At 49.7% G+C, this 23,843-nt stretch overlaps 1 protein-coding gene across 7 annotated transcripts in view; it reads right to left on the bottom strand.

Moving 5' to 3' along the window:
- The window catches only part of LOC115129008 (LIM and senescent cell antigen-like-containing domain protein 1), a 109,761-nt gene that overhangs the window by 18,894 nt on the left and 67,024 nt on the right, over positions 1-23,843 (bottom strand). For all 7 annotated transcript variants that reach the window (XM_065017972.1, XM_065017977.1, XM_065017969.1 and 4 more), the window contains exons 3-5: positions 963-1,029; positions 609-729; positions 79-228 (exon numbers count right to left, since the gene is read on the bottom strand). In XM_065017972.1, the coding sequence (XP_064874044.1) occupies positions 79-228; positions 609-729; positions 963-1,029 (338 nt within the window). The remainder of the gene's footprint in view (positions 1-78; positions 229-608; positions 730-962; positions 1,030-23,843) is intronic.

The following is a 23,843-nucleotide window of genomic DNA, read 5'->3' as shown; positions in this document are numbered from 1 at the left end:
TATAAATATTGTGTTTTGGTTGAGTAGTACTTGTATATAGGGTTTGTGGAGTTGCTTCTAGATCGCTTGCATGAGTACCCGCAGTTGTTGCAGTTGAAGTGGTCCGGATGGTAGGGGTCGTTCTTGAACAGCAGCGGCTGCTCCTCGATGATGGCGTGGCACTTCTGACAGATGTACTTCCCCAGACCACGGGCCTTCTCACGGTTATGACATGGGCGACACAGGTGTCTGAGGGAGAGAGAAAGAGAGTGATATACATGTTGGTAAAGAGTTCTGTCTGACAGGCTTTTTAGGGGAAGCAGAACAGACAGGAGGCCAGACACATCTCCAGCTGACCCTAGGGATCCCGGAGATTTTCCCAGAGATGTTATGACATGGGCAACACAGGTGTCTCAGGGAGAGTGATATACATGTTGGTAGAGAGAGCTCAGCCTGACCCAGAGGCTGAAATACGGTTGTCACGTTAAAACTACAGGAAGGAGTTATCAGTGTGTGGGATTTCTCCTTGCTTTATAAAAGCTATGCAGTGGAAAAGATGCTGTCCCCTATTCCATGATGTTACATCAGTAATGGCTGATCAGTGATCTAGTCCATGTTTCTGCACTTACCTGCCGGCGTTCTTGACGAAGCCCACGTCAGCAAGCACGGCCTGGCAGAGGTCACAGCAGAAACAGTCAGGGTGCCAGCTGTTGTTCATCGCCTTGATCACACGACCAATGATAAACTCCCCTGGGAGGAGGAGGAGGAGGAGGTAAGGGACAACACACTGGCAATATAGAGAGAAATAACGAAAGAAAAAACTCTTGGCACAAGAAAGCAATTGGCGATAGAAGTCTACCCAGTTGTGTCTAGGGCTCAAGGTGAGGGAAGCAGGGTTAAAGGAGACCAAATATGACCTTAAGCTTCAGACAACACCACCAGTGTTAATAATTCTACTGTGTAGGTGCAGTTCCTGTACTCACCACACTGGTGGCAGCAGGGAGCAAACAGCATCTGGAAGTCATGCTCGCAGTACTTCCTGCCCTCAAACTGCAGAAGAAGAGAACAAGCATCAGAATCACTCAATGATTAGAACATACCATAGCCATAGATAGACCTGTACGTCTATAGATCTGTCTGTGGATATGATCTGCCTTTCGGGGAACAGCTCTGGGATCCCTAGGGTCAGCTGGAGATGTGTCTGGCCTCCTGCCTGTTCTGCTGCCCCTAAAAAGCCAGTCAGACAGAGACACAACGAGAGAGTGGGATAACTCAGAGACAACCCACTGGGTACCGACATCATTTCTACATCTAGTTTTGATTTACATTTGGTTGAGTTGTCATCTAACTTGAATTCAACCTGAAATCAATAATGAATGTCCCCACGTCATTGTATTTAGATTCAAAGTTGAGTGAATTGACGACTTCTTGCAGATCCAATCATTTTCCTACGTTGATTCAACAACATCAACTGTTTTTGTTGCTGTTGAAATCACGTGGAAACAACAATGATTCAACCGGTTTTTGCCCAGTGGGAAGCTTCTAATGAGTGCTGTGAGGTTGGGAGTCGATCCAGTTAATACACTTTACCCAATATCAAATTTGTGACAGGAGGTGAAGGTGTCTCCACCCTTATCTTCTTATATTACCACCCGTACCAAATACATATGATATCATATTTTGTTGTTTTTAGCATGAGGGCCATGTAAGCAAAGTTTGTAATACATCTCATTTAAAGCTGGAATCTGCATTTGGTGAAATAGTGCCACTGGTCGCCCTAGGTGCACTTGTTATTGTTTTTGTTTATGAAAGGAGGAGAGGACCATAGTCTGCTGTTCTATCACACGTGCAATGATGTCCGAGGGGGAAACAAGTTTGTTGTTTGAAGTAACATCTTTGTTGTTATATCTCAGACAGACGTGGCAGTTCCACCGCTATAGATTCCAGGAGGCTAACACAATAAAGGGCTTGGGTTTACTTCAGGCTTGTTATATCTCAAACAGACGTGGCTGTTCCACCGCTATAGATTCCAGGAGGCTAACACAATAAAGGGCTTGGGTTTACTTCAGGCTTGTTATATCTCAAACAGACGTGGCAGTTCCACCGCTATAGATTCCAGGAGGCTAACACAATAAAGGGCTTGGGTTTACTTCAGGCGTGTTATATCTCAAACAGACGTGGCAGTTCCACCGCTATAGATTCCAGGAGGCTAACACAATAAAGGGCTTGGGTTTACTTCAGGCTTGTTATATCTCAAACAGACGTGGCAGTTCCACCGCTATAGATTCCAGGAGGCTAACACAATAAAGGGCTTGGGTTTACTTCAGGCGTGTTATATCTCAGACAGACGTGGCAGTTCCACCGCTATAGATTCCAGGAGGCTAACACAATAAAGGGCTTGGGTTTACTTCAGGCTTGTTATATCTCAAACAGCCGTGGCAGTTCCACCGCTATAGATTCCAGGAGGCTAACACAATAAAGGGCTTGGGTTTACTTCAGGCTTGTTATATCTCAAACAGACGTGGCAGTTCCACCGCTATAGATTCCTGGAGGCTAACACAATAAAGGGCTTGGGTTTACTTCAGACTTGTTATATCTCAAACAGACGTGGCAGTTCCACCGCTATAGATTCCAGGAGGCTAACACAATAAAGGGCTTGGGTTTACTTCAGGCTTGTTATATCTCAAACAGACGTGGCAGTTCCACCGCTATAGATTCCAGGAGGCTAACACAATAAAGGGCTTGGGTTTACTTCAGGCTTGTTATATCTCAAACAGCCGTGGCAGTTCCACCGCTATAGATTCCAGGAGGCTAACACAATAAAGGGCTTGGGTTTACTTCAGGCTTGTTATATCTCAAACAGACGTGGCTGTTCCACCGCTATAGATTCCAGGAGGCTAACACAATAAAGGGCTTGGGTTTACTTCAGGCTTGTTATATCTCAAACAGACGTGGCAGTTCCACCGCTATAGATTCCAGGAGGCTAACACAATAAAGGGCTTGGGTTTACTTCAGGCTTGTTATATCTCAAACAGACGTGGCAGTTCCACCGCTATAGATTCCAGGAGGCTAACACAATAAAGGGCTTGGGTTTACTTCAGGCTAGACACGGTTGTATAGAATGCGATGGGTGAGAGTGACAGGGATAATAAAGCTGTATTTACACAGGCAGTCAATTCTGATTCTTTGCACAATTATGGGCAAAAGAGCTGATCTGATTGGTCTAAAGACCAATTAGTAAATAAAAAAGATCAGAATTGGGCTGCCTGTGTAAACACAGTCTAAGTAATGTTCCTTCTAATTTGTTGGGGCACTGAGCAGAAACCTGAACGTTGTGAGAATGTTGTGCAACTGCTGACACACGTTTACAGTGAACACTGAGGCTGTACCCTGTACAGTTATTTAAGCATAATGTAGGCCTACCAACAAAACCAGTAGAGCAAATGGAAATAGCTTTTGATTTATATGATATAGCCTACAATAGCCTATATGTGGTGTTCAACGCAGGCCGACATTGCATGAGACTTTTAAAAATGTTTTTACATGAAGAAGGGCTTGACATGAATGACTGATTTTTTACTGTAACACCATGGGCCAAATAGGTGACTGTAAATTGCTTTGCATTGTGTTGTATGATGCAAGAAACCACTATACAAAATACTATGTATTATTATTACCATACAGAGAATTAGACAATATAGGCTACCCCTCTGCCTATTGGCTTATTTGCATATTCAAATCTGTCTCAAAATACAACACTGCCCCTTTAATTAGGACAAGCTTTTCAAAGAGAGCTTGAAATGTAGCCTCCACGTTTTGTGCTCTTGTAGGAAGCAGTAACTCCCCATTGCTGAGCTATACTCATCTATAACTGGGCTAATAACTCGCTAACTTGCAATGAATATAAACAAAAATGCACACGCTCTGATCTGAAAAGTGCATTCACTCACGGGTGATTGAAAGACCGCTCGTGGGCTACCCCGGCCAGTGGCGACCAATCATTGGGGTAATAAATCCGCATACAAACATGGTCTCTTTTTTGGTTTAAGGCAGCTCCAAAATGCAGGCGTTTCTGTCTAGCTCAGTGCTTTCTGTGGTGGTGGGGCAACCAGCGGACAATACGGAGCGTAGGGGTTGGTAATGTTCTCTAATTGCACCGTGATTGGCTCAGTGTCACTACGTCCCCGCAAAATCTACGGGGAGAGCTCAAAAATTCATGCCCCTTGGGTGCTGCCATAGAGTTACATTAGAAGTGCCCATCCAAGAAGGCTCAATGTCATTGGCCACAGATAAAATTATGCAAAATCAATGTTATATCTACCGTTGCTTTGATAATGTCAAGATCATACTTTCAAAATCTTAGCTAGCAAACAGTCATCCTCATGAATCAAGTTGACAATCTACTGGCAAACAGTCATCCTCATGAATCAAGTTGACAATCTACTGGCAAACAGTCATCCTCATGAATCAAGTTGACAATCTACTGGCAAACAGTCATCCTCATGAATCAAGTTGACAATCTACTGGCAAACAGTTTTCAATCCTTGTCATACGAAGAAAAATGTGAAATAAAACGTATCGGACATAAACATTATACAAGTTGGAAATGTCAAATTCAACAATGAGTATGGAAGGAATCAGTGGCTAACTGAAAGCTTTACAAAGTGCTGGGTTCTCTAAGAATATGAAATGTTACATATTCACGCCACTGATGGAGTGCTAAGGTTGAGGGTCGACACCAGAAGTTAAGGGTTATAGGAGGAAAGTATATATTGGGTGCAACTAAGCTTGGAATGTGTTGAGTGCAGGGAAGTGAGTACATGTGGCAGGCATTGATAAGGGGAGACGGGGTGGAGATCTTAGAAAGTAACAATGTCACTGAGGGAGAGAGGGTCATGTATAACCTTTACATTATGTCAGGATTTTGTATTGTTAGTAGAAACTGTCAGTAGAAACCACATTTGTTTAAGCAAGTCAGCCAAATCAGCTATTGTTTTTTAAAAGAGTAAATTAGGCTGAATGAACTGTGTCGTTGTCAGACAAGACTCCTCTGATAGCCAGGTGCAGCGGTGGTAAGGATTTACTCACTCCATGGTGCTGAAAAGAAAGCTGATGGTAGAGAGGAGAGAGTAGAGAAGGTCTGATGGTAGAGGGAGAGAGGAGAAAATGGTCTGATAGTAGAGGGAGAGAGGAGAGAAGGGTCTGATGGTAGAGAGGAGAGAAGGGTCTGATGGTAGAGAGGAGAGAAGGGTCTGATGGTAGATGGTAGAGAGGGAGAGAGGAGAGAAGGGTCTGATGGTAGATGGTAGAGAGGGAGAGAGGAGAGAAGGGTCTGATGGTAGATGGTAGAGAGGGAGACAGGAGAGAAGGAGCTGATGGGAGAGAGTAGAGAAGGGTCTGATGGTAGAGAGGAGAGAAGGGTCTGACGGTAGAGAGGAGAGAGGAGTCTGATGGTAGAGAGGAGAGAATAGAGAAGGGTCTGATGGTAGAGAGGAGAGAAGGGTCTGACGGTAGAGAGGAGAGAAGGGTCTGATGGTAGATGGTAGAGAGGAGAGAAGGGTCTGATGGTAGATGGAAGAGAGGAGAGAAGGGTCTGATGGTAGATGGTAGAGAGGGAGAGAAGGGTCTGATGGTAGATGGTAGAGAGGGAGAGAGGAGAGAAGGAGCTGATGGTAGAGAGGAGAGAAGGAGCTGATGGTAGAGAGGGAGAGAGGAGAGAAGGGTCTGATGGTAGATGGTAGAGAGGAGAGAAGGGTCTGATGGTAGATGGTAGAGAGGAGAGAAGGGTCTGATGGTAGAGAGGAGAGAGGAGTCTGATGGTAGATGGTAGAGAGGAGAGAAGGGTCTGATGGTAGATGGTAGAGAGGGAGAGAGGAGAGAAGGGTCTGATGGTAGATGGTAGAGAGGGAGAGAGGAGAGAAGGAGCTGATGGTAGAGAGGAGAGAAGGAGCTGATGGTAGATGGTAGAGAGGGAGAGAGGAGAGAAGGGTCTGATGGTAGATGGTAGAGAGGGAGAGAGGAGAGAAGGAGCTGATGGGAGAGAGTAGAGAAGGGTCTGATGGTAGAGAGGAGAGAAGGGTCTGACGGTAGAGAGGAGAGAGGAGTCTGATGGTAGAGAGGAGAGAAGGGTCTGACGGTAGAGAGGAGAGAAGGGTCTGATGGTAGAGAGGAGAGAGGAGTCTGATGGTAGATGGTAGAGAGGAGAGAAGGGTCTGATGGTAGATGGTAGAGAGGAGAGAAGGGTCTGATGGTAGATGGTAGAGAGGAGAGAAGGGTCTGATGGTAGATGGTAGAGAGGGAGAGAGGAGAGAAGGGTCTGATGGTAGATGGTAGAGAGGGAGAGAGGAGAGAAGGAGCTGATGGTAGAGAGGAGAGAAGGAGCTGATGGTAGATGGTAGAGAGGGAGAGAGGAGAGAAGGGTCTGATGGTAGATGGTAGAGAGGAGAGAAGGGTCTGATGGTAGATGGTAGAGAGGAGAGAAGGGTCTGATGGTAGAGAGGAGAGAGGAGTCTGATGGTAGATGGTAGAGAGGAGAGAAGGAGCTGATGGTAGAGAGGAGAGAAGGAGCTGATGGTAGATGGTAGAGAGGGAGAGAGGAGAGAAGGGTCTGATGGTAGATGGTAGAGAGGAGAGAAGGTCTGATGGTAGATGGTAGAGAGGAGAGAAGGGTCTGATGGTAGAGAGGAGAGAGGAGTCTGATGGTAGATGGTAGAGAGGAGAGAAGGGTCTGATGGTAGATGGTAGAGAGGAGAGAGGAGAGAAGGGTCTGATGGTAGATGGTAGAAAGGGAGAGAGGAGAGAAGGAGCTGATGGTAGAGAGGAGAGAAGGAGCTGATGGTAGATGGTAGAGAGGGAGAGAGGAGAGAAGGGTCTGATGGTAGATGGTAGAGAGGGAGAGAGGAGAGAAGGAGCTGATGGGAGAGAGTAGAGAAGGGTCTGATGGTAGAGAGGAGAGAAGGGTCTGACGGTAGAGAGGAGAGAGGAGTCTGATGGTAGAGAGGAGAGAGTAGAGAAGGGTCTGATGGTAGAGAGGAGAGAAGGGTCTGACGGTAGAGAGGAGAGAAGGGTCTGATGGTAGAGAGGAGAGAAGGGTCTGACGGTAGAGAGGAGAGAAGGGTCTGATGGTAGAGAGGAGAGAGGAGTCTGATGGTAGATGGTAGAGAGGAGAGAAGGGTCTGACGGTAGAGAGGAGAGAAGGGTCTGATGGGAGAGAGGAGAGAAGGAGCAGATGGGAGAGAGTAGAGAAGGGTCTGATGGTAGAGAGGAGAGAAGGGTCTGACGGTAGAGAGGAGTCTGATGGTAGAGAGGAGAGAGTAGAGAAGGGTCTGATGGTAGAGAGGAGAGAAGGGTCTGACGGTAGAGAGGAGAGAAGGGTCTGATGGTAGAGAGGAGAGAAGGGTCTGACGGTAGAGAGGAGAGAAGGGTCTGATGGTAGAGAGGAGAGAGGAGTCTGATGGTAGATGGTAGAGAGGAGAGAAGGGTCTGATGGTAGATGGTAGAGAGGAGAGAGGAGTCTGATGGTAGATGGTAGAGAGGAGAGAGGAGTCTGATGGTAGATGGTAGAGAGGGAGAGAGGAGAGAAGGGTCTGACGGTAGAGAGGAGAGAAGGGTCTGATGGTAGAGAGGAGAGAAGGGTCTGACGGTAGAGAGGAGAGAGAAGGGTCTGATGGTAGAGAGGAGAGAGGAGTCTGATGGTAGAGAGGAGAGAAGGGTCTGATGGTAGATGGTAGAGAGGAGAGAAGGGTCTGATGGTAGATGGTAGAGAGGAGAGAGGAGTCTGATGGTAGATGGTAGAGAGGAGAGAGGAGTCTGATGGTAGATGGTAGAGAGGGAGAGAGGAGAGAAGGGTCTAATGGTAGAGAGGAGAGAAGGGTCTGACGGTAGAGAGGAGAGAAGGGTCTGATGGTAGAGAGGAGAGAGGAGTCTGATGGTAGATGGTAGAGAGGAGAGAAGGGTCTGATGGTAGATGGTAGAGAGGGAGAGAGGAGAGAAGGAGCTGATGGTAGAGAGGGAGAGGAGAAAATGGTCTGATAGTAGAGGGAGAGAGGAGAAAATGGTCTGATAGTAGAGAGGGAGAGAGGAGAAAATGGTCTGATAGTAGAGGGAGAGAGGAGAAAATGGTCTGATAGTAGAGGGAGAGAGGAGAAAATGGTCTGATAGTAGAGGGAGAGAGGAGAAAATGGTCTGATAGTAGAGGGAGAGAGGAGAAAATGGTCTGATAGTAGAGGGAGAGAGGAGAGAAGGGTCTGATGGTAGATGGTAGAGAGGGAGAGAGGAGAGAAGGAGCTGATGGTAGAGAGGAGAGAAGGGTCTGATGGTAGAGAGGAGAGAAGGGTCTGATGGTAGATGGTAGAGAGGGAGAGAGGAGAGAAGGGTCTGATGGTAGATGGTAGAGAGGGAGAGAGGAGAGAAGGGTCTGATGGTAGATGGTAGAGAGGGAGACAGGAGAGAAGGAGCTGATGGGAGAGAGTAGAGAAGGGTCTGATGGTAGAGAGGAGAGAAGGGTCTGACGGTAGAGAGGAGAGAGGAGTCTGATGGTAGAGAGGAGAGAATAGAGAAGGGTCTGATGGTAGAGAGGAGAGAAGGGTCTGACGGTAGAGAGGAGAGAAGGGTCTGATGGTAGATGGAAGAGAGGAGAGAAGGGTCTGATGGTAGATGGTAGAGAGGGAGAGAAGGGTCTGATGGTAGATGGTAGAGAGGGAGAGAGGAGAGAAGGAGCTGATGGTAGAGAGGAGAGAAGGAGCTGATGGTAGAGAGGGAGAGAGGAGAGAAGGGTCTGATGGTAGATGGTAGAGAGGAGAGAAGGGTCTGATGGTAGATGGTAGAGAGGAGAGAAGGGTCTGATGGTAGAGAGGAGAGAGGAGTCTGATGGTAGATGGTAGAGAGGAGAGAAGGGTCTGATGGTAGATGGTAGAGAGGGAGAGAGGAGAGAAGGGTCTGATGGTAGATGGTAGAGAGGGAGAGAGGAGAGAAGGAGCTGATGGTAGAGAGGAGAGAAGGAGCTGATGGTAGATGGTAGAGAGGGAGAGAGGAGAGAAGGGTCTGATGGTAGATGGTAGAGAGGGAGAGAGGAGAGAAGGAGCTGATGGGAGAGAGTAGAGAAGGGTCTGATGGTAGAGAGGAGAGAAGGGTCTGACGGTAGAGAGGAGAGAGGAGTCTGATGGTAGAGAGGAGAGAGTAGAGAAGGGTCTGATGGTAGAGAGGAGAGAAGGGTCTGACGGTAGAGAGGAGAGAAGGGTCTGATGGTAGAGAGGAGAGAAGGGTCTGACGGTAGAGAGGAGAGAAGGGTCTGATGGTAGAGAGAGGAGAGAGGAGTCTGATGGTAGATGGTAGAGAGGAGAGAAGGGTCTGATGGTAGATGGTAGAGAGGAGAGAAGGGTCTGATGGTAGATGGTAGAGAGGAGAGAAGGGTCTGATGGTAGATGGTAGAGAGGGAGAGAGGAGAGAAGGGTCTGATGGTAGATGGTAGAGAGGGAGAGAGGAGAGAAGGAGCTGATGGTAGAGAGGAGAGAAGGAGCTGATGGTAGATGGTAGAGAGGGAGAGAGGAGAGAAGGGTCTGTTGGTAGATGGTAGAGAGGAGAGAAGGGTCTGATGGTAGATGGTAGAGAGGAGAGAAGGGTCTGAAGGTAGAGAGGAGAGAGGAGTCTGATGGTAGATGGTAGAGAGGAGAGAAGGAGCTGATGGTAGAGAGGAGAGAAGGAGCTGATGGTAGATGGTAGAGAGGGAGAGAGGAGAGAAGGGTCTGATGGTAGATGGTAGAGAGGAGAGAAGGGTCTGATGGTAGAGAGGAGAGAGGAGTCTGATGGTAGATGGTAGAGAGGAGAGAAGGGTCTGATGGTAGATGGTAGAGAGGGAGAGAGGAGAGAAGGGTCTGATGGTAGATGGTAGAAAGGGAGAGAGGAGAGAAGGAGCTGATGGTAGAGAGGAGAGAAGGAGCTGATGGTAGATGGTAGAGAGGGAGAGAGGAGAGAAGGGTCTGATGGTAGATGGTAGAGAGGGAGAGAGGAGAGAAGGAGCTGATGGGAGAGAGTAGAGAAGGGTCTGATGGTAGAGAGGAGAGAAGGGTCTGACGGTAGAGAGGAGAGAGGAGTCTGATGGTAGAGAGGAGAGAGTAGAGAAGGGTCTGATGGTAGAGAGGAGAGAAGGGTCTGACGGTAGAGAGGAGAGAAGGGTCTGATGGTAGAGAGGAGAGAAGGGTCTGACGGTAGAGAGGAGAGAAGGGTCTGATGGTAGAGAGGAGAGAGGAGTCTGATGGTAGATGGTAGAGAGGAGAGAAGGGTCTGACGGTAGAGAGGAGAGAAGGGTCTGATGGGAGAGAGGAGAGAAGGAGCAGATGGGAGAGAGTAGAGAAGGGTCTGATGGTAGAGAGGAGAGAAGGGTCTGACGGTAGAGAGGAGTCTGATGGTAGAGAGGAGAGAGTAGAGAAGGGTCTGATGGTAGAGAGGAGAGAAGGGTCTGACGGTAGAGAGGAGAGAAGGGTCTGATGGTAGAGAGGAGAGAAGGGTCTGACGGTAGAGAGGAGAGAAGGGTCTGATGGTAGAGAGGAGAGAGGAGTCTGATGGTAGATGGTAGAGAGGAGAGAAGGGTCTGATGGTAGATGGTAGAGAGGAGAGAGGAGTCTGATGGTAGATGGTAGAGAGGAGAGAGGAGTCTGATGGTAGATGGTAGAGAGGGAGAGAGGAGAGAAGGGTCTGACGGTAGAGAGGAGAGAAGGGTCTGATGGTAGAGAGGAGAGAAGGGTCTGACGGTAGAGAGGAGAGAAGGGTCTGATGGTAGAGAGGAGAGAGGAGTCTGATGGTAGAGAGGAGAGAAGGGTCTGATGGTAGATGGTAGAGAGGAGAGAAGGGTCTGATGGTAGATGGTAGAGAGGAGAGAGGAGTCTGATGGTAGATGGTAGAGAGGAGAGAGGAGTCTGATGGTAGATGGTAGAGAGGGAGAGAGGAGAGAAGGGTCTAATGGTAGAGAGGAGAGAAGGGTCTGACGGTAGAGAGGAGAGAAGGGTCTGATGGTAGAGAGGAGAGAGGAGTCTGATGGTAGATGGTAGAGAGGAGAGAAGGGTCTGATGGTAGATGGTAGAGAGGGAGAGAGGAGAGAAGGAGCTGATGGTAGAGAGGGAGAGGAGAAAATGGTCTGATAGTAGAGGGAGAGAGGAGAAAATGGTCTGATAGGAGAGGGAGAGAGAAAATGGTCTGATAGTAGAGGGAGAGAGGAGAAAATGGTCTGATAGTAGAGGGAGAGAGGAGAAAATGGTCTGATAGTAGAGGGAGAGAGGAGAAAATGGTCTGAATGTAGAGGGAGAGAGGAGAAAATGGTCTGATAGTAGAGGGAGAGAGGAGAGAAGGGTCTGATGGTAGATGGTAGAGAGGGAGAGAGGAGAGAAGGAGCTGATGGTAGAGAGGAGAGAAGGGTCTGATGGTAGAGAGGAGAGAAGGGTCTGATGGTAGATGGTAGAGAGGGAGAGAGGAGAGAAGGGTCTGATGGTAGATGGTAGAGAGGGAGAGAGGAGAGAAGGGTCTGATGGTAGATGGTAGAGAGGGAGACAGGAGAGAAGGAGCTGATGGGAGAGAGTAGAGAAGGGTCTGATGGTAGAGAGGAGAGAAGGGTCTGACGGTAGAGAGGAGAGAGGAGTCTGATGGTAGAGAGGAGAGAATAGAGAAGGGTCTGATGGTAGAGAGGAGAGAAGGGTCTGACGGTAGAGAGGAGAGAAGGGTCTGATGGTAGATGGAAGAGAGGAGAGAAGGGTCTGATGGTAGATGGTAGAGAGGGAGAGAAGGGTCTGATGGTAGATGGTAGAGAGGGAGAGAGGAGAGAAGGAGCTGATGGTAGAGAGGAGAGAAGGAGCTGATGGTAGAGAGGGAGAGAGGAGAGAAGGGTCTGATGGTAGATGGTAGAGAGGAGAGAAGGGTCTGATGGTAGATGGTAGAGAGGAGAGAAGGGTCTGATGGTAGAGAGGAGTCTGATGGTAGATGGTAGAGAGGAGAGAAGGGTCTGATGGTAGATGGTAGAGAGGGAGAGAGGAGAGAAGGGTCTGATGGTAGATGGTAGAGAGGGAGAGAGGAGAGAAGGAGCTGATGGTAGAGAGGAGAGAAGGAGCTGATGGTAGATGGTAGAGAGGAGAGAGAGGGTCTGATGGTAGATGGTAGAGAGGGAGAGAGAGAGAGAAGGAGCTGATGGGAGAGAGTAGAGAAGGGTCTGATGGTAGAGAGGAGAGAAGGGTCTGACGGTAGAGAGGAGAGAGGAGTCTGATGGTAGAGAGGAGAGAGTAGAGAAGGGTCTGATGGTAGAGAGGAGAGAAGGGTCTGACGGTAGAGAGGAGAGAAGGGTCTGATGGTAGAGAGGAGAGAAGGGTCTGACGGTAGAGAGGAGAGAAGGGTCTGATGGTAGAGAGGAGAGAGGAGTCTGATGGTAGATGGTAGAGAGGAGAGAAGGGTCTGACGGTAGAGAGGAGAGAAGGGTCTGATGGGAGAGAGGAGAGAAGGAGCTGATGGGAGAGAGTAGAGAAGGGTCTGATGGTAGAGAGGAGAGAAGGGTCTGACGGTAGAGAGGAGAGAGGAGTCTAATGGTAGAGAGGAGAGAGTAGAGAAGGGTCTGATGGTAGAGAGGAGAGAAGGGTCTGACGGTAGAGAGGAGAGAAGGGTCTGATGGTAGAGAGGAGAGAAGGGTCTGACGGTAGAGAGGAGAGAAGGGTCTGATGGTAGAGAGGAGAGAGGAGTCTGATGGTAGATGGTAGAGAGGAGAGAAGGGTCTGATGGTAGATGGTAGAGAGGAGAGAGGAGTCTGATGGTAGATGGTAGAGAGGAGAGAGGAGTCTGATGGTAGATGGTAGAGAGGAGAGAGGAGAGAAGGGTCTGACGGTAGAGAGGAGAGAAGGGTCTGATGGTAGAGAGGAGAGAAGGGTCTGATGGTAGATGGTAGAGAGGGAGAGAGGAGAGAAGGGTCTGATGGTAGATGGTAGAGAGGGAGAGAGGAGAGAAGGGTCTGATGGTAGATGGTAGAGAGGGAGAGAGGAGAGAAGGAGCTGATGGGAGAGAGTAGAGAAGGGTCTGATGGTAGAGAGGAGAGAAGGGTCTGACGGTAGAGAGGAGAGAGGAGTCTGATGGTAGAGAGGAGAGAGTAGAGAAGGGTCTGATGGTAGAGAGGAGAGAAGGGTCTGACGGTAGAGAGGAGAGAAGGGTCTGATGGTAGAGAGGAGAGAAGGGTCTGACGGTAGAGAGGAGAGAAGGGTCTGATGGTAGAGAGGAGAGAGGAGTCTGATGGTAGATGGTAGAGAGGAGAGAAGGGTCTGATGGTAGATGGTAGAGAGGAGAGAAGGGTCTGATGGTAGATGGTAGAGAGGAGAGAAGGGTCTGATGGTAGATGGTAGAGAGGGAGAGAGGAGAGAAGGGTCTGATGGTAGATGGTAGAGAGGGAGAGAGGAGAGAAGGAGCTGATGGTAGAGAGGAGAGAAGGAGCTGATGGTAGATGGTAGAGAGGGAGAGAGGAGAGAAGGGTCTGATGGTAGATGGTAGAGAGGAGAGAAGGGTCTGATGGTAGATGGTAGAGAGGAGAGAAGGGTCTGATGGTAGAGAGGAGAGAGGAGTCTGATGGTAGATGGTAGAGAGGAGAGAAGGAGCTGATGGTAGAGAGGAGAGAAGGAGCTGATGGTAGATGGTAGAGAGGGAGAGAGGAGAGAAGGGTCTGATGGTAGATGGTAGAGAGGAGAGAAGGGTCTGATGGTAGATGGTAGAGAGGAGAGAAGGGTCTGATGGTAGAGAGGAGAGAGGAGTCTGATGGTAGATGGTAGAGAGGAGAGAAGGGTCTGATGGTAGATGGTAGAGAGGGAGAGAGGAGAGAAGGGTCTGATGGTAGATGGTAGAGAGGGAGAGAGGAGAGAATGAGCTGATGGGAGAGAGAGTAGAGAAGGGTCTGATGGTAGAGAGGAGAGAAGGGTCTGACGGTAGAGAGGAGAGAGGAGTCTGATGGTAGAGAGGAGAGAGTAGAGAAGGGTCTGATGGTAGAGAGGAGAGAAGGGTCTGACGGTAGAGAGGAGAGAAGGGTCTGATGGTAGAGAGGAGAGAAGGGTCTGACGGTAGAGAGGAGAGAAGGGTCTGATGGTAGAGAGGAGAGAGGAGTCTGATGGTAGATGGTAGAGAGGAGAGAAGGGTCTGACGGTAGAGAGGAGAGAAGGGGTCTGATGGGAGAGAGGAGAGAAGGAGCAGATGGGAGAGAGTAGAGAAGGGTCTGATGGTAGAGAGGAGAGAAGGGTCTGACGGTAGAGAGGAGTCTGATGGTAGAGAGGAGAGAGTAGAGAAGGGTCTGATGGTAGAGAGGAGAGAAGGGTCTGACGGTAGAGAGGAGAGAAGGGTCTGATGGTAGAGAGGAGAGAAGGGTCTGACGGTAGAGAGGAGAGAAGGGTCTGATGGTAGAGAGGAGAGAGGAGTCTGATGGTAGATGGTAGAGAGGAGAGAAGGGTCTGATGGTAGATGGTAGAGAGGAGAGAGGAGTCTGATGGTAGATGGTAGAGAGGGAGAGAGGAGAGAAGGGTCTGACGGTAGAGAGGAGAGAAGGGTCTGATGGTAGAGAGGAGAGAGGAGTCTGATGGTAGAGAGGAGAGAAGGGTCTGATGGTAGATGGTAGAGAGGAGAGAAGGGTCTGATGGTAGATGGTAGAGAGGAGAGAGGAGTCTGATGGTAGATGGTAGAGAGGAGAGAGGAGTCTGATGGTAGATGGTAGAGAGGGAGAGAGGAGAGAAGGGTCTAATGGTAGAGAGGAGAGAAGGGTCTGACCGTAGAGAGGAGAGAAGGGTCTGATGGTAGAGAGGAGAGAGGAGTCTGATGGTAGATGGTAGAGAGGAGAGAAGGGTCTGATGGTAGATGGTAGAGAGGGAGAGAGGAGAGAAGGAGCTGATGGTAGAGAGGGAGAGAAGGGTCTGATGGTAGATGGTAGAGAGGGAGAGAGGAGAGAAGGAGCTGATGGTAGAGAGGAGAGAAGGGTCTGATGGTAGAGAGGAGAGAAGGGTCTGATGGTAGAGAGGAGAGAAGGAGCTGAATGTAGATGGTAGAGAGGGAGAGAAGGGTCTGATGGTAGATGGTAGAGAGGGAGAGAGGAGAGAAGGGTCTGATGGTAGATGGTAGAGAGGGAGAGAGGAGAGAAGGGTCTGACGGTAGAGAGGAGAGAAGGGTCTGATGGGAGAGAGGAGAGAAGGAGCTGATGGGAGAGAGTAGAGAAGGGTCTGATGGTAGAGAGGAGAGAAGGGTCTGACGGTAGAGAGGAGAGAGGAGTCTGATGGTAGAGAGGAGAGAGTAGAGAAGGGTCTGATGGTAGAGAGGAGAGAAGGGTCTGACGGTAGAGAGGAGAGAAGGGTCTGATGGTAGAGAGGAGAGAAGGGTCTGATGGTAGAGAGGAGAGAGGAGTCTGATGGTAGATGGTAGAGAGGAGAGAAGGGTCTGATGGTAGATGGTAGAGAGGGAGAGAGGAGAGAAGGGTCTGATGGTAGATGGTAGAGAGGGAGAGAGGAGAGAAGGGTCTAATGGTAGAGAGGAGAGAAGGGTCTGACGGTAGAGAGGAGAGAAGGGTCTGATGGTAGAGAGGAGAGAGGAGTCTGATGGTAGATGGTAGAGAGGAGAGAAGGGTCTGATGGTAGATGGTAGAGAGGGAGAGAGGAGAGAAGGAGCTGATGGTAGAGAGGGAGAGAAGGGTCTGATGGTAGATGGTAGAGAGGGAGAGAGGAGAGAAGGAGCTGATGGTAGAGAGGAGAGAAGGGTCTGATGGTAGAGAGGAGAGAAGGGTCTGATGGTAGAGAGGAGAGAAGGAGCTGAATGTAGATGGTAGAGAGGGAGAGAGGAGAGAAGGGTCTGATGGTAGATGGTAGAGAGGGAGAGAGGAGAGAAGGGTCTGATGGTAGATGGTAGAGAGGGAGAGAGGAGAGAAGGGTCTGACGGTAGAGAGGAGAGAAGGGTCTGATGGGAGAGAGGAGAGAAGGAGCTGATGGGAGAGAGTAGAGAAGGGTCTGATGGTAGAGAGGAGAGAAGGGTCTGACGGTAGAGAGGAGAGAAGGGTCTGATGGTAGAGAGGAGAGAGTAGAGAAGGGTCTGATGGTAGAGAGGAGAGAAGGGTCTGACGGTAGAGAGGAGAGAAGGGTCTGATGGTAGAGAGGAGAGAAGGGTCTGATGGTAGAGAGGAGAGAGGAGTCTGATGGTAGATGGTAGAGAGGAGAGAAGGGTCTGATGGTAGATGGTAGAGAGGGAGAGAGGAGAGAAGGGTCTGATGGTAGATGGTAGAGAGGGAGAGAAGGAGCTGATGGTAGAGAGGAGAGAAGGAGCTGATGGTAGATGGTAGAGAGGGAGAGAGGAGAGAAGGGTCTGATGGTAGATGGTAGAGAGGAGAGAAGGGTCTGATGGTAGATGGTAGAGAGGAGAGAAGGGTCTGATGGTAGAGAGGAGAGAGGAGTCTGATGATAGATGGTAGAGAGGAGAGAAGGGTCTGATGGTAGATGGTAGAGAGGAGAGAAGGGTCTGATGGTAGATGGTAGAGAGGGAGAGAGGAGAGAAGGGTCTGATGGTAGATGGTAGAGAGGGAGAGAGGAGAGAAGGAGCTGATGGTAGAGAGGAGAGAAGGAGCTGATGGTAGATGGTAGAGAGGGAGAGAGGAGAGAAGGGTCTGACGGTAGAGAGGAGAGAGGAGTCTGATGGTAGATGGTAGAGAGGGAGAGAGGAGAGAGGAGTCTGATGGTAGATGGTAGAGAGGGAGAGAGGAGAGAGGAGTCTGATGGTAGATGGTAGAGAGGGAGAGAGGAGAGAGGAGTCTGATGGTAGATGGTAGAGAGGGAGAGAGGAGAGAGGAGTCTGATGGTAGATGGTAGAGAGGGAGAGAGGAGAGAGGAGTCTGATGGTAGATGGTAGAGAGGGAGAGAGGAGAGAGGAGTCTGATGGTAGATGGTAGAGAGGGAGAGAGGAGAGAGGAGTCTGATGGTAGATGGTAGAGAGGGAGAGAGGAGAGAGGAGTCTGATGGTAGATGGTAGAGAGGAGAGAAGGGTCTGATGGTAGATGGTAGAGAGGGAGAGAGGAGAGAAGGGTCTGATGGTAGATGGTAGAGAGGGAGAGAGGAGAGAAGGAGCTGATGGTAGAGAGGAGAGAAGGAGCTGATGGTAGATGGTAGAGAGGGAGAGAGGAGAGAAGGGTCTGACGGTAGAGAGGAGAGAGGAGTCTGATGGTAGATGGTAGAGAGGGAGAGAGGAGAGAAGGAGCTGATGGGAGAGAGTAGAGAAGGGTCTGATGGTAGAGAGGAGAGAAGGGTCTGACGGTAGAGAGGAGAGAGGAGTCTGATGGTAGAGAGGAGAGAGTAGAGAAGGGTCTGATGGTAGAGAGGAGAGAAGGGTCTGACGGTAGAGAGGAGAGAAGGGTCTGATGGTAGAGAGGAGAGAAGGGTCTGACGGTAGAGAGGAGAGAAGGGTCTGATGGTAGAGAGGAGAGAGGAGTCTGATGGTAGATGGTAGAGAGGAGAGAAGGGTCTGACGGTAGAGAGGAGAGAAGGGTCTGATGGGAGAGAGGAGAGAAGGAGCTGATGGGAGAGAGTAGAGAAGGGTCTGATGGTAGAGAGGAGAGAAGGGTCTGACGGTAGAGAGGAGAGAGGAGTCTAATGGTAGAGAGGAGAGAGTAGAGAAGGGTCTGATGGTAGAGAGGAGAGAAGGGTCTGACAGTAGAGAGGAGAGAAGGGTCTGATGGTAGAGAGGAGAGAAGGGTCTGACGGTAGAGAGGAGAGAAGGGTCTGATGGTAGAGAGGAGAGAGGAGTCTGATGGTAGATGGTAGAGAGGAGAGAAGGGTCTGATGGTAGATGGTAGAGAAGAGAGAGGAGTCTGATGGTAGATGGTAGAGAGGAGAGAGGAGTCTGATGGTAGATGGTAGAGAGGGAGAGAGGAGAGAAGGGTCTGACGGTAGAGAGGAGAGAAGGGTCTGATGGTAGAGAGGAGAGAAGGGTCTGATGGTAGATGGGAGAGAGGAGAGAAGGGTCTGATGGTAGATGGTAGAGAGGGAGAGAGGAGAGAAGGGTCTGATGGTAGATGGTAGAGAGGGAGAGAGGAGAGAAGGAGCTGATGGGAGAGAGTAGAGAAGGGTCTGATGGTAGAGAGGAGAGAAGGGTCTGACGGTAGAGAGGAGAGAGGAGTCTGATGGTAGAGAGGAGAGAGTAGAGAAGGGTCTGATGGTAGAGAGGAGAGAAGGGTCTGACGGTAGAGAGGAGAGAAGGGTCTGATGGTAGAGAGGAGAGAAGGGTCTGACGGTAGAGAGGAGAGAAGGGTCTGATGGTAGAGAGGAGAGAGGAGTCTGATGGTAGATGGTAGAGAGGAGAGAAGGGTCTGATGGTAGATGGTAGAGAGGAGAGAAGGGTCTGATGGTAGATGGTAGAGAGGGAGAGAGGAGAGAAGGGTCTGATGGTAGATGGTAGAGAGGGAGAGAGGAGAGAAGGAGCTGATGGTAGAGAGGAGAGAAGGAGCTGATGGTAGATGGTAGAGAGGGAGAGAGGAGAGAAGGGTCTGATGGTAGATGGTAGAGAGGAGAGAAGGGTCTGATGGTAGATGGTAGAGAGGAGAGAAGGGTCTGATGGTAGAGAGGAGAGAGGAGTCTGATGGTAGATGGTAGAGAGGAGAGAAGGAGCTGATGGTAGAGAGGAGAGAAGGAGCTGATGGTAGATGGTAGAGAGGGAGAGAGGAGAGAAGGGTCTGATGGTAGATGGTAGAGAGGAGAGAAGGGTCTGATGGTAGATGGTAGAGAGGAGAGAAGGGTCTGATGGTAGAGAGGAGAGAGGAGTCTGATGGTAGATGGTAGAGAGGAGAGAAGGGTCTGATGGTAGATGGTAGAGAGGGAGAGAGGAGAGAAGGGTCTGATGGTAGATGGTAGAAAGGGAGAGAGGAGAGAAGGAGCTGATGGTAGAGAGGAGAGAAGGAGCTGATGGTAGATGGTAGAGAGGGAGAGAGGAGAGAAGGGTCTGATGGTAGATGGTAGAGAGGGAGAGAGGAGAGAAGGAGCTGATGGGAGAGAGAGAGAAGGGTCTGATGGTAGAGAGGAGAGAAGGGTCTGACGGTGAGAGGAGAGAAGGGTCTGATGGTAGAGAGGAGAGAAGGGTCTGATGGTAGATGGTAGAGAGGGAGAGAGGAGAGAAGGGTCTGATGGTAGATGGTAGAGAGGAGAGAGGAGAGAAGGTCTGATGGTAGATGGTAGAGAGGGAGAGAGGAGAGAAGGAGCTGATGGGAGAGAGTAGAGAAGGGTCTGATGGTAGAGAGGAGAGAAGGGTCTGACGGTAGAGAGGAGAGAGGAGTCTGATGGTAGAGAGGAGAGAGTAGAGAAGGGTCTGATGGTAGAGAGGAGAGAAGGGTCTGACGGTAGAGAGGAGAGAAGGGTCAGATGGTAGAGAGGAGAGAAGGGTCTGACGGTAGAGAGGAGAGAAGGGTCTGACGGTAGAGAGGAGAGAGGAGTCTGATGGTAGAGAGGAGAGAGAGAGAAGGGTCTGATGGTAGAGAGGAGAGAAGGGTCTGACGGTAGAGAGGAGAGAGGGTCTGATGGTAGAGAGGAGAGAAGGGTCTGATGGTAGAGAGGGGAGAGAGGAGTCTGATGGTAGATGGTAGAGAGGAGAGAAGGGTCTGATGGTAGATGGTAGAGAGGGAGAGAGGAGAGAAGGGTCTGATGGTAGATGGTAGAGAGGGAGAGAAGGAGCTGATGGTAGAGAGGAGAGAAGGAGCTGATGGTAGATGGTAGAGAGGGAGAGAGGAGAGAAGGGTCTGATGGTAGATGGTAGAGAGGAGAGAAGGGTCTGATGGTAGATGGTAGAGAGGAGAGAGGAGTCTGATGATAGATGGTAGAGAGGAGAGAAGGGTCTGATGGTAGATGGTAGAGAGGGAGAGAGGAGAGAAGGGTCTGATGGTAGATGGTAGAGAGGGAGAGAGGAGAGAAGGAGCTGATGGTAGAGAGGAGAGAAGGAGCTGATGGTAGATGGTAGAGAGGGAGAGAGGAGAGAAGGGTCTGACGGTAGAGAGGAGAGAGGAGTCTGATGGTAGATGGTAGAGAGGGAGAGAGGAGAGAAGGAGCTGATGGGAGAGAGTAGAGAAGGGTCTGATGGTAGAGAGGAGAGAAGGGTCTGACGGTAGAGAGGAGAGAGGAGTCTGATGGTAGAGAGGAGAGAGTAGAGAAGGGTCTGATGGTAGAGAGGAGAGAAGGGTCTGACGGTAGAGAGGAGAGAAGGGTCTGATGGTAGAGAGGAGAGAAGGGTCTGACGGTAGAGAGGAGAGAAGGGTCTGATGGTAGAGAGGAGAGAGGAGTCTGATGGTAGATGGTAGAGAGAGAGAAGGGTCTGACGGTAGAGAGGAGAGGAGAGAAGGGTCTGATGGGAGAGAGGAGAGAAGGAGCTGATGGGAGAGAGTAGAGAAGGGTCTGATGGTAGAGAGGAGAGAAGGGTCTGACGGTAGAGAGGAGAGAGGAGTCTAATGGTAGTGAGGAGAGAGTAGAGAAGGGTCTGATGGTAGAGAGGAGAGAAGGGTCTGACAGAGAGAGAGAGAAGGGTCTGATGGTAGAGAGGAGAGAAGGGTCTGACGGTAGAGAGGAGAGAAGGGTCTGATGGTAGAGAGGAGAGAGGAGTCTGATGGTAGATGGTAGAGAGGAGAGAAGGGTCTGATGGTAGATGGTAGAGAGGAGAGAGGAGTCTGATGGTAGATGGTAGAGAGGAGAGAGGAGTCTGATGGTAGATGGTAGAGAGGGAGAGAGGAGAGAAGGGTCTGACGGTAGAGAGGAGAGAAGGGTCTGATGGTAGAGAGGAGAGAAGGGTCTGATGGTAGATGGTAGAGAGGGAGAGAGGAGAGAAGGGTCTGATGGTAGATGGTAGAGAGGGAGAGAGGAGAGAAGGGTCTGATGGTAGATGGTAGAGAGGGAGAGAGGAGAGAAGGAGCTGATGGGAGAGAGTAGAGAAGGGTCTGATGGTAGAGAGGAGAGAAGGGTCTGACGGTAGAGAGGAGAGAGGAGTCTGATGGTAGAGAGGAGAGAGTAGAGAAGGGTCTGATGGTAGAGAGGAGAGAAGGGTCTGACGGTAGAGAGGAGAGAAGGGTCTGATGGTAGAGAGGAGAGAAGGGTCTGACGGTAGAGAGGAGAGAAGGGTCTGATGGTAGAGAGGAGAGAGGAGTCTGATGGTAGATGGTAGAGAGGAGAGAAGGGTCTGATGGTAGATGGTAGAGAGGAGAGAAGGGTCTGATGGTAGATGGTAGAGAGGGAGAGAGGAGAGAAGGGTCTGATGGTAGATGGTAGAGAGGGAGAGAGGAGAGAAGGAGCTGATGGTAGAGAGGAGAGAAGGAGCTGAAGGTAGATGGTAGAGAGGGAGAGAGGAGAGAAGGGTCTGATGGTAGATGGTAGAGAGGAGAGAAGGGTCTGATGGTAGAGAGGAGAGAGTAGAGAAGGGTCTGATGGTAGAGAGGAGAGAAGGGTCTGACGGTAGAGAGGAGAGAAGGGTCTGATGGTAGAGAGGAGAGAAGGGTCTGACGGTAGAGAGGAGAGAAGGGTCTGATGGTAGAGAGGAGAGAGGAGTCTGATGGTAGATGGTAGAGAGGAGAGAAGGGTCTGATGGTAGATGGTAGAGAGGAGAGAGGCGTCTGATGGTAGATGGTAGAGAGGAGAGAGGAGTCTGATGGTAGATGGTAGAGAGGAGAGAGAGAGAGAAGGGTCTGACGGTAGAGAGGAGAGAAGGGTCTGATGGTAGAGAGGAGAGAAGGGTCTGACGGTAGAGAGGAGAGAAGGGTCTGATGGTAGAGAGGAGAGAGGAGTCTGATGGTAGATGGTAGAGAGGAGAGAAGGGTCTGATGGTAGATGGTAGAGAGGAGAGAAGGGTCTGATGGTAGATGGTAGAGAGGAGAGAGGAGTCTGATGGTAGATGGTAGAGAGGAGAGAGGAGTCTGATGGTAGATGGTAGAGAGGGAGAGAGGAGAGAAGGGTCTAATGGTAGAGAGGAGAGAAGGGTCTGACGGTAGAGAGGAGAGAAGGGTCTGATGGTAGAGAGGAGAGAGGAGTCTGATGGTAGATGGTAGAGAGGAGAGAAGGGTCTGATGGTAGATGGTAGAGAGGGAGAGAGGAGAGAAGGAGCTGATGGTAGAGAGGGAGATAAGGGTCTGATGGTAGATGGTAGAGAGGGAGAGAGGAGAGAAGGAGCTGATGGTAGAGAGGAGAGAAGGGTCTGATGGTAGAGAGGAGAGAAGGGTCTGATGGTAGAGAGGAGAGAAGGAGCTGAATGTAGATGGTAGAGAGGGAGAGAGGAGAGAAGGGTCTGATGGTAGATGGTAGAGAGGGAGAGAGGAGAGAAGGGTCTGATGGTAGATGGTAGAGAGGGAGAGAGGAGAGAAGGGTCTGACGGTAGAGAGGAGAGAAGGGTCTGATGGTAGAGAGGAGACTGATGGTAGAGAGGAGAGAGGAGTCTGATGGTAGATGGTAGAGAGGAGAGAAGGGTCTGATGGTAGATGGTAGAGAGGAGAGAAGGTCTGATGGTAGAGAGGAGAGAGGAGTCTGATGGTAGAGAGGAGAGAGGAGTCTGATGGTAGAGAGGAGAGGAGGGTCTGATGGTAGAGAGGAGAGAGGAGTCTGATGGTAGAGAGGAGAGAGGAGTCTGATGGTAGAGAGGAGAGAGGAATCTGATGGTAGATGGTAGAGAGGAGAGAGGAGTCTGATGGTAGATGGTAGAGAGGGAGAGAGGAGAGAAGGGTCTGACGGTAGAGAGGAGAGAAGGGTCTGATGGTAGAGAGGAGAGAGGAGTCTGATGTTAGAGAGGAGAGAGGAGTCTGATGGTAGATGGTAGAGAGGAGAGAAGGGTCTGATGGTAGATGGTAGAGAGGGAGAGAGGAGAGAAGGGTCTGACGGTAGAGAGGAGAGAAGGGTCTGATGGTAGAGAGGAGAGAGGAGTCTGATGGTAGATGGTAGAGAGGAGAGAAGGGTCTGATGGTAGATGGTAGAGAGGAGAGAGGAGTCTGATGGTAGAGAGGAGAGAGGAGTCTGATGGTAGAGAGGAGAGAGGAGTCTGATGGTAGATGGTAGAGAGGAGAGAAGGGTCTGATGGTAGATGGTAGAGAGGGAGAAAAGGTCTGATGGTGGAACACACTGAACAAACAATAACATGAAGAGCTATCTATCCAAAATGGAGATGTATGGATAAACCACTTCTCCAACCTTTTCGGACATAGAACCAAGAGCAAAAACATATACATGATAATTTAGCACCCACAGTATTCTCCAATTACATTGGAGGACAAAATACAAACCATCCAACCCAAAAAGGCATGTGGTGTTGATGGTATGCTAAATTAAATGATAAAATATACAGACCACAAATTCAAATGGGCTATTCTTAAACTCTTCAACTTAATCCTCAGCTCTGACATATTCCCTAATATTTGGGATCCGGCCCCATCCACAACAGTGGAGACAAATTTGACCCCAATAAGTTCCTTGGAATATGCATCAGCAGCAATCTCGGAAATTTCCTCTGCAGTATCATCAACAGTAGACGCCAACATTTTCTCAGTGAAAACAATGTCCTGAGCAAATGTCAAATTGGCTTCTTACCAAAATAACGTTAGACAGACCACGTATATACCCTGCACACCCTTATTGACAAACAAAACAAAAGCAACATGCTTTGTTGATTTAAAAAAAAGATTTAGATTCAATTTGTAGCTAAGACCACGAATACACATTCTATTTCGACACAGTTGCCCTTGACACAGCTGTCGAATGAACTGGACCAAGGTGCAGCGTGGTGAGCGTACATATTCCTTTTTATTTAGGATGATGACGCAGACAAAAACAATAATCAATACAGACAAAACCGTGACGCTTAAGGCTATAGTGCCAACAAACAAAGAC

This window comes from Oncorhynchus nerka, linkage group LG1 (assembly GCF_034236695.1).
Source record: "Oncorhynchus nerka isolate Pitt River linkage group LG1, Oner_Uvic_2.0, whole genome shotgun sequence".
NCBI lineage: Eukaryota > Metazoa > Chordata > Actinopteri > Salmoniformes > Salmonidae > Oncorhynchus > Oncorhynchus nerka.
Note: the sequence above shows the minus strand (reverse complement) of the source record. Positions and strands in the feature narration are given on the sequence as shown.